We start from the raw sequence: 9,912 nt of genomic DNA on the forward strand, positions 1-9,912 counted from the left end.
CATTCACTGCTGCAGTTTTAAAGGAACACACTCCAGACAGTTTCAAAGTTGTCCCTTGTCTGCGCTTCGATTCGTTTTCTCCTATTTTCCACACATGTTCCCATCTTAAACACAGCAGACACGGATGGCGTCGCACACAGAACCGTTCACATTTGAACTAGCGTGACTTGCTGCATGCTCTCTTTCACGTCCTCCAAATTCATAACCCAGCACCGTCGAGTTACTTATTGCTGATATCAACCCAAATTGGGTCAAATCAAGCCAGCTTCCTAACCTAACAGTCTCAACTGAGCATTTGGATTGAAACAATTACCAGAGTGTTTTATATGTGTAGGCTATAAAAAAGTACACAGTGTACGTTTTTGCTAAATCGCTTGCAAATATAAGATTGTTGTTAGGTCATACATACCACGTAATATTAGAATAGGTACCCCTTAGTTTCAAAATACTTACAGTAGAAATAATTTGTAATTTTACAGATTATTACTCCTTTATTCCCCAAACTTCGCATATTGTTCCCTTATACCTACACAGAGGTACTGAACAGGTACACTGTAATTACAAAAAAAAGTTACGCTGTAAATTATGTTTACTTATGCAGTACATTTGCGGGTTGTAATCTAAAGCGTTACCCACTTTTCTTAGAGTCGACTGGAAACTCACATTCAGATCTTCCTTCATTTAATCAACCAACTCGTCACCCTACTGTACTTTTTTACGAGAATCCGTTTCACTGAAATGTTCACCACAAATTCAATACAGTTATACAAGATCTGTCGCTATTTCTCTGTCATTGCATTTTTATTTAGTTTTTGTTAACAATAATAACACTACCAACATGATAATTGAATTATACAATGCTGAGTGTTTAATTGGACTACACTAACCAGCCAAACCTTGATCCCTCAGTTGGGTCAAACTCACGGTGAGCTAAGTACCCCATGGACCCTTGGCCTGGGATAATCTGAATGACTGTAATGTTTTCATGGAAAAATCCAACAGATTCAGTAGACCCTATATACTGTATGTTCATTCAAAAACATGTTTCTGATAAAACAGTTTTTTGTGAGTCGTCCACATGCCGTTACAAAGAACAGTGTAGGTGTAACACTGTAAGGTCTCGTGTGAATCACCATAACCTGTTGTCCTCTTGTTCCGTGCAGCATCCTGTTTGCAGACATTGTGGGCTTTACCAGTCTAGCTTCACAGTGCACAGCCCAGGAGCTGGTCAAACTGCTGAACGAGCTCTTCGGGAAGTTTGATGAACTCGCTACAGTAAGTAATGCTATTGACGTGTGTGGAGAGAATCTTAAATCAGTGGGCATATGTGGTAACTTATATGATTGCTCACAGTCTGACTGCAATATGCTAATCATCATTATAATTATAATCCCCATTAGTGGCCACAGCTTCTCATAGAGTCCCTCTGTGCACTGCAGGAGAGAGGAAGCGCTTGTGTTGGAAACAGTATTATGCTATAGCATCGTAAAAATCACAGTGGACTCAAGACTTCTGACTGAGAAAAACTCAATATGAATTTACATGCACTACTGTTCATAAGTGACAGTGAAAACATTTAGAGTATAATGTTACAAAAGATTTCTATTTCACAGTTAAATGCTGATCTTTTAAACTTTCTGTTCATCACAGAATCCTGAAAAAAGTCTTTGATGTTGAAAACTGCACATTTCAACTGCAGCTTTTACTAGAGGCTTTTGCATTATTTGGATATTTGTCATGCATTGTAATTATCAATCCTCCAATAAGTGAAACTGTGGTTTTCGCCTTTTTCGCCTTCATAATTTTCCGTTCTTCTAACAATTTCACGGCTCACTTTGTCTTTCTGTATCCCCAAATCAGCAAGTGTAAATCTCTGGCTAAATACAATCTGTTCCAGAGAAAAGTAAAGCTTTTTGTGAAATGCAGCTCTCTGTCACAAAAGCTAAAACTTTTTTTTCCAAGTTTGACATTAGTTTGAAATTCAGACAACAGTTGGAAATGACTGGCACAGATGGTGTGTGTGTGTGTGTGTGTGTGTGTGCTATGACAGGGGGTTTCCCACAGTCTCCTCTTGCCCTGTGGTGCCAGATGGTGCATTTCTAATGAAATAGAGCAATCGATCTGTAGAGTTTCTTCTTTTCTGTCTTTCTGTTTGTCTTGCTCTCTTTAGTCTAAAGTGGTTTATTGTTCTGTTTAATCAATGTGGAGGGTCTAATCCTGATAATATATTTGCAAAAGGTTATGTATCAGCATCTGGGTGTGTTTCCACTTAACTATATTTTAGGGAAAAAAATGTGTAAATCTGACAAAGTGTCTCTTTTGGTCCCTTTGGTCACATGATCCTTCAGAAATTAGTCTAACATGCTGATTTGGTGTTCAAGAAGCATTTCTTATTATTATCAATATTGAATACATTTGTGATGCTTGATATTTTTGTGGAAACTGTGATTTTTTTTTCAGGATTCTTTGATGAATAGAACATTTAAAATAACTGCATTAGATCTTTTGTAACATTATAAATGTCTTCACTGTCACTTTTGATTAATTTAATGCATTCTTGATGAATAAAAGTATTTAATAAAAAAAATAAAATCTTACTGAGCCCAAACATTTTTATTTTAAAAGTGTAGAAAATTTAGTTTGGTTTTAAAGTTAAGGTTTTTTTCCCCCCTCAACAGAGAACATGTTGAAAATTCACTATAAACCTATTTATCAATACATAATTTTGCTATAGGCAGTTTGTGACTTGGAATGCAAGTTCCAAATAAAGTGAAAAACAAAGCACAAAAACATAGAAGTGTATATAATATTTCTTCATTTTGATAGGTAAGTAAACTCTCATCTGCTCATTTATTAACTGTCAAAATAGGGAAAAATCCTAATAGTTTGTTTTAGCAGTACTATAATCATTCTTTCAGTCACTCATAAATTGCGTACATATGTAAGAAATCAGATTCTGTATAACCTGGAGGATAAGTGACATTAATCATCAGACTTGCTTTCAATTACACATCCAATTTATTGGCTTTGTGTGTCTCTTAAAAACTCCCATCATGCTTCTATGCGTCTGATTGGCAGGAAAACCATTGCAGGAGGATTAAGATCTTGGGAGACTGTTATTACTGTGTGTCCGGCCTGACCCAGCCCAAAGCGGACCACGCTCACTGCTGTGTGGAGATGGGTCTGGACATGATCGACACCATCACGTGAGTGTTTGTGGCCAAATCTCATTTTGTTTTAACAGCAGTCACTGAGCCAGCCAGCAGCAGCAGCAGCTACGATCATCTGACAGACTGTATTTGAAAGCTATAGTGATTTTATTTGTGTGTGTGTGTGTGTGTGTGTGTGAGAGAGACCTGCTCCACTATATTCATTTCTCTGCTCTGAATTTTAAGGCGGCTTTCACTGCTGCAGTCTCTTATCACCTCACACAGGTGCTAGAATATGCACACACACACACACACACACACACACACACACAAACACATGCATACGCGGACCAGAGCTCACACAGAAAGACATCTCTCTCTCTCTCTCTCTTTCTCACACACACACACTTTCTGTCTCACATTAGTGTAGATCTCCTGCTTTGTGCTGGTAGCAAACAGAGAAGAAATTCCTCCTGCCAAAGCTCTCTCTCTCTTCAATCATCAGATCCGGCATTATAGTGAGGGATGAGGAGAGAATAAAGAGCTTTTGAAAAAGAGGCAAAAAACCTGACTCTAGTTTTCTAGATAGGAAAATATAGGGTTCAGGGTTCCCACAGGTTTTCACCAATGAATTTTTCTAGGACCTTTCTTGTTGTTTGTGATTTTGTTTGTTATGGTGTTTATACGTGGTGATTTAAAATACATTTAAGATCTATTTGCTATAGAACTTATTGTATATGATTCATCCATGCATATGTTTCTTTTTTTTTTTTTTTTTTTACCTTAATTTTGTTATCGAAATGTCAAAACTCAGTCTTTTTGTGATATACCACAGATTTCTTTCTGGCGGCATTGCTGGACATGTCTAATCATTTAGTGTTATTTTAGTGTCGTTGAGTTACTATTGTGGGTTTTTTTTGCCTTTAGTTTTCATTTTAATTTTAATTAAAGTTTTTAAACTTTAATGTCCATATAGTTTTTAGAAATGTTTACTTAGGTTTTAGGTATTTTTGTACATCGAGTTAAATAAAATGAATATGACTAGCTGAAATAAAATAAATTTTGTATTATTTTATTTTATTTCAGTTAATGTTATATTTTAAGTAATGAGAATGTTTTTAGTTTTATTTTTAGTTATAATAACCCTCATCAAAACTTGATGAACAAAACCAAGTCCCACCCTACATTTTTTTTTTTACTTTTTCATAATCTATTTCACTCAAATTTATGTCATAGTATGGAAGAAAATAGCTGTCGCTACTTTTCATCGCAATTTTAAAAAAAAAGTTCAAATCAGTTTAATCTTTTGTTAATCTTTTGATCTACTAATGAATGATTTACAATGGTTTGTGAACAGGTTTAACAAATTAATAATAATAAAAAAAACAATCAAAAAACAGACAACTTAAAAAAGAAAACAGTTTGTTCACAGCTTGGACATCACTATAGTTTATAAGCAAATTTTATCTTCAAGTAATATTTAGACAATAAGATATTGAACAGCAGATTATAACTAAAATTAAAACTGAAATTTGAAGGACCTTTCCAGTTCCCTGGTTTGGAATGTCACTTTCCTGATATTTGCACCTTTTCTTTTAAATCAGTTAATTTACTTAAACGTTTATTTATTTAGCACTTAAATAAATTGTACTTTGGATGAATGCTTGAAATAATGTGCACTCACATGAAATAAAGGTTCCAGTCAAAGGTTATCAATGGCTTATAAAAAGCTCTATTGGTTGCCAGAATTTTGATATTGCCTAAATTTGGCAAAATGTATTACCTAAATTAGTAAATTAGTATCACATGTTTGGAGAACCCATTTCTAAAACTGAATCTGTAACTGAAAACTTCTGCTTTTTTAATGCTTCATCCACACCAGTAGGTGTCAGTATAAAGACCACTCATATATCGAAAATGAAAAGTTGACCTTTTTTTGTGAATATATGTATATAATCAGGTCTGTTGCGGAAGCGACTGAGGTGGACCTGAACATGCGTGTGGGTTTGCACACGGGCCGTGTGCTGTGCGGGGTTCTGGGGCTCCGCAAGTGGCAGTATGACGTCTGGTCCAATGATGTGACACTGGCTAACATGATGGAGGCAGGAGGATTGCCTGGGTCAGTCACTCACCACATTTAAAAACATGTTCAGATATTTATGCCATTTCTTCCTATATGAGCAGAAAGGTGAGAGTGTGATTGTTTGCCCCTCCCTCAACAGGAAGGTTCATATCACCAGGGCAACGCTGGAATGTCTGAATGGAGATTACGAGGTAGAGCCGGGATTAGGCCACGAGAGACACGCTTTCCTTAGCAAACACGCCATCGAGACGTTCTTCATCGTGCCCTCACACAGACGCAAGGTACAAACACATCATCATCACATCATACACAACATGAAACCACACTATAGTAAAGCATTTCACTTCAGGAATGTGGTGTTTTTTTTATTAAACTAAACTAAACCGTAAATAAAGAATTTCCAATTTCCAGAATTTGACTGGATTGTGAAAAGCTGGCATAACTTAGGCAGTAATATTATTGGGTAGTATTATGTTTCTCTTCCTACATGACTACATTGGCAGTAAAGATTTGGTAATTTTACTGGTTGAGAAAATGACTGCTTTTGATTAACAATTATTGACAACAAAACAGAGCCATTTACCCATTTAGCTTTTTTAAAGCACCTCTGAAGTCAGTTGATGAGCAGCTGTCTTTCCTTTTGAAATAGGAAGTGGGACATTTAAATAGACTATATTTACAATAGCCAATAGACTATATTTACATTACAGCCATGAACTATTTGCTTCTTGTTATTGCTAAAGTTATAGTAGTATTCATTCGTGTGGACTATATAGGAAGTATTCATTCTTAAAGATGTTCTCAGCATGCAACTGGACAAACATCTGTTGTGAACTTTGAAATTTGTATTCATCAAACAATCTTGAAAAAAATATATCATGGTTTTTACAAAAATATTAAGCAGCTCAACTATATTCAACATTGATGATAACAATAATTATAATCGTATTAGAATGATTTCTGAAGGATCATGTGACACTGAAGACTGAAGTAATGATGCTGAAAATTCAGCTTTGATATCACAGAAATAAACTGCATTTTAAAATACATTAAAATAGAAAGACATATATTTAAAATTGTAATAATATTTAAAAATTTTGGGTTTTGATGCATTTTTTTCCATCAAATAAATGAAAAGAGACATTTTTAAAAAACATGAAAAAATCTTACCAACCCCAAATGTTTAAATGGTTGTTTATACACGAGTCTCTCTAAGGTCTGATAACCTTAACACCCATAAGATGTCTATTTCTGTTAAAGGTTTGAGTTTCTATCTTAACAGTATCTTCCAGATCTGAGAGATGAGTGCAATGCAATAAAATGATCCACACATGCACAATCAAAAGCCTTACAAACATCCTAGTCCATCCGGAGTTCTTTACAGATGGATTAGAAGCGCCTTCTTTATATCACTTTTTTAAGTCACTTCTTTTTTTTCAGCCAACAGTCACCGCAGCCATTTTCTCACATTCAGTTAATCTCTTCTCTTTCCTCATTCCACATTTCTTCCCACCCCCTCTTTTTCTCTCTCTCTGCAGATTTTTCCTGGGCTGATCCTATCAGACATAAAGCCAGCGAAAAGGATGAAGTTTAAGACAGTGTGTTACCTTCTGGTGCAGCTCATGCACTGCAGAAAGATGTTCAAGGCTGAGATCCCTTTCTCCAACGTCATGACCTGTGAGGATGATGACAAGGTGCGTGATTATTAGCAAGGAGGACCAGGGGTGGCAATGACCTGCCACTTTTTTTCACATCAAATAAACATAGTTGACTGATATTAAATAGTTTTCTAGTTTGTTAAAATTGTTTTAACATCTGGAATATAAGGAATACACTACACAACCTTTGCCCAATTTTTTTTGCCTAGTCTGAACAAGCCAGCCTGCAGATTTTGGACAGTTTGAATTGACAGATTTCACAGAAATTGCGTAGTGTATGATAGTCACAGACTCTGTTTGATACTGTTTGATATTTTGAGAATTTTAGAACACATCGTTTTCATTTGTCATGTGTCTCCCAGCAACAAGGCGTAAGTTTCTGTGTGAGTTTGTTGTGTTCAGAACAACAGAAGTGTATGATGCCTTGTGTCTTTAAATTCTTCTTAAAAGTCATGTAATGTATTCCAGCCTTACAGTTGTAACATCTGATATTATTTCAAAGAGTTAACTATTTAAAGAAAGAAAATAAGACTACCCACTGACCCACAAAATCCCTGCATCGACACCAGCAAAATTAATGAAAGTGATAGTTTAGTCATACAAATGACTGCGATTGGCTGAACTCATACTGTATTTACTTATACAGTACAACAAAACGCTAATGAATATTAAGAAATATTTATATTTAAGTGTATATTACACCTGGCTATGAAAGTCATTTGGTTTTATTTTGTTCAAACATAAACAGATTTAAAGGGGTCATATGATGTTGCTAAAAAGAACATAATTTTGTGTATTTGGTGTAATGAAATGTGTTTATGCGGTTTAAGGTTAAAAAAACACATTATTTTCCACATACTGTACATTATTGTTTCTCCTCTATGCCCCGCCTTTCTGAAACGCGTAGATTTTTACAAAGCTCATCGGTCTGAAAAGCGAGGTGTGCTCTGAATAAAACCACTCCTGTTACAGTTTAAGATTACTGAGTTTATGAGGTAAAATTGGTAACACTTTAGAATAGGGAACACTTATTCACTATTAACTTGAGAAATTAAAATTAATTGTGGTCTGATGTTCAATCGAAGTGGCATATCAGAATGGTCTGCCCTAATGTAGTCAAGTGTATCTGCACAACAACCAAATTTACAAAGGTTTGGCTCATGAATATTGATAACTCAATTAATATTTATGAGCTAAGACATCACCATGTCATGATGTCACAACCAGTCATTGAAAAGTTCCTTTGCTGATGATATATTGTGATTGCTGTTTTTTTAAATCCTCCAACATGTATTAATCCAAGATCCCAAAATCACCCGAAGTCACCTTTCACACCCACACAAATCACATTCACTGTGTTAATCCAGTGCACTCTCTAATGCCACTCCTTCAGATGAGTGGATGATTGCACACAGATCCAATCACTACTGCAGATTTACTGTTCTCATCATGTCTAACTCTCTCTGTATGTGCGTGTGTGTGTGTGTTTTGACTTGTATCAGTGCATAATTAAACATCTTATCACCATTGCATGTGTGAGAAAATATGCTGAGATGTGTTGAACACCCATCTGTCACCATGTACTGTTGATGTGTGTGTAGATGAGTTTAAAAGTACACGTGAGTGTGCTGTTCTTTCTTTTTACCTAATTGTAATGGGGTAGTTTACCTTAAAATGAACTTTTGTAATCATGTACTCATCCTCATGTCATTGTAAGCCTGTATGCACACAAATAAAGTCATTTTGTAATGTTAACTCTGTCAAACTAAAAAAATCACCATAAAAGAGGTCCATATGACTCCTGGCAATATATTTTAAATCTTCTGAAGTCATATCATAGCTTTGCATGTAGAAGAAACCTAAATTTATGACACTATTTACTGAAAATCTTCATTTCAGTTGGAAGTTATTTGTATCTAAACTTGAATTTTCAAATTTGGAATCTGCGATACTGTAATTCAATGTAAATTTTCCCTGTGTTTCCAGAGACGAGCGCTACGAACAGCTTCTGAGAAGCTGCGCAATCGGACGTCATTTTCGGCAGGCATGGTGCAGAACTCTCCCGGGACCAGAGTGAACCGTTACATCGGCCGTCTGATAGAAGCACGACAGACAGAGTCAGAGACGGCAGACCTCAACTTCATTACCCTCACATACAGGAGCAGAGAGAGAGAGCAGAGAGTGAGTACACACTTGACCCACAAGGCTGGCTTAAATGTTTAATGCATCTGCATGATGGGTAAACATGTATGTGAGAGCAGGACTAGTTGTCACTAGTACTAATACAATAAAAACTGTAATATTGTGAATTATTGCAATTTTAACAATATTAAATATAAAAAAAAAACATTATTATCAATGTTGAAAACAGTTGTGCTGCTTCATATTTCTATGTAAACTGTGACACATTTTTAGGATTCTTTGCTGAATGAACAGCATTTATTTGAATTAGAAATCTTTTGTAACACTATAAATGTCTTTAATGTCACTAAAGATCCACTTAAGACTCCTTTCAGACTAAAAGTATCGATTTCTTAAAAAAAAAAATTGACCCCAAACTTTTGAATGGTGGTGTATGGCTATGCAGAAACTTGAACAAAATAAACCTACTCTAGGAAATATTCGCCGAAGTGAAAAGTGTGACAACCTGCCCGGTGTCCCTAATACAGCAGTAGTGCATTGGCAGGAGTGACATGGCGAAATGTGAAAGAGATGGATTGAAGAATTTCCTCAGACACACACGCAGCATCCCCCGCATTGTTCTGTTGTGCTTCGTGACTCCCTGTCTCCTCTCACTTTCAACATCCTCTCTCCCTCTCATCTCTCTTGCGCTCTCCTTTCTCACTAGCTCTCTCCATTGCTCTGTTCTCTATTTCTTTGCCTATATTCAGTCCTCTCCAATCCCTCCCAACTTCGATTCATGTAAAACGTCCGCCCACCCTAACAGAATGGGGGCAACAGTAATGATTTGGGAAAATCTGTCAGACTCACGACATATATTCTCTCTTTCTCTCTCTCTCTC

At 35.9% G+C, this 9,912-nt stretch overlaps 1 protein-coding gene across 1 annotated transcript in view; it reads left to right on the forward strand.

Annotated features, from left to right (window-relative positions):
* The window catches only part of LOC107712833 (adenylate cyclase type 1-like), a 79,678-nt gene that overhangs the window by 32,249 nt on the left and 37,517 nt on the right, over positions 1-9,912 (forward strand). Inside the window, exons 5-10 of the mRNA XM_016518197.1 lie at positions 1,164-1,275; positions 3,079-3,206; positions 5,110-5,268; positions 5,372-5,513; positions 6,771-6,926; positions 8,877-9,071. Coding sequence (XP_016373683.1) covers positions 1,164-1,275; positions 3,079-3,206; positions 5,110-5,268; positions 5,372-5,513; positions 6,771-6,926; positions 8,877-9,071 — 892 coding nt within the window. The remainder of the gene's footprint in view (positions 1-1,163; positions 1,276-3,078; positions 3,207-5,109; positions 5,269-5,371; positions 5,514-6,770; positions 6,927-8,876; positions 9,072-9,912) is intronic.

This window comes from Sinocyclocheilus rhinocerous, unplaced genomic scaffold (genome assembly GCF_001515625.1).
Source record: "Sinocyclocheilus rhinocerous isolate Xijiao unplaced genomic scaffold, SAMN03320098_v1.1 scaffold478, whole genome shotgun sequence".
NCBI classification, from domain to species: Eukaryota; Metazoa; Chordata; class Actinopteri; order Cypriniformes; family Cyprinidae; genus Sinocyclocheilus; species Sinocyclocheilus rhinocerous.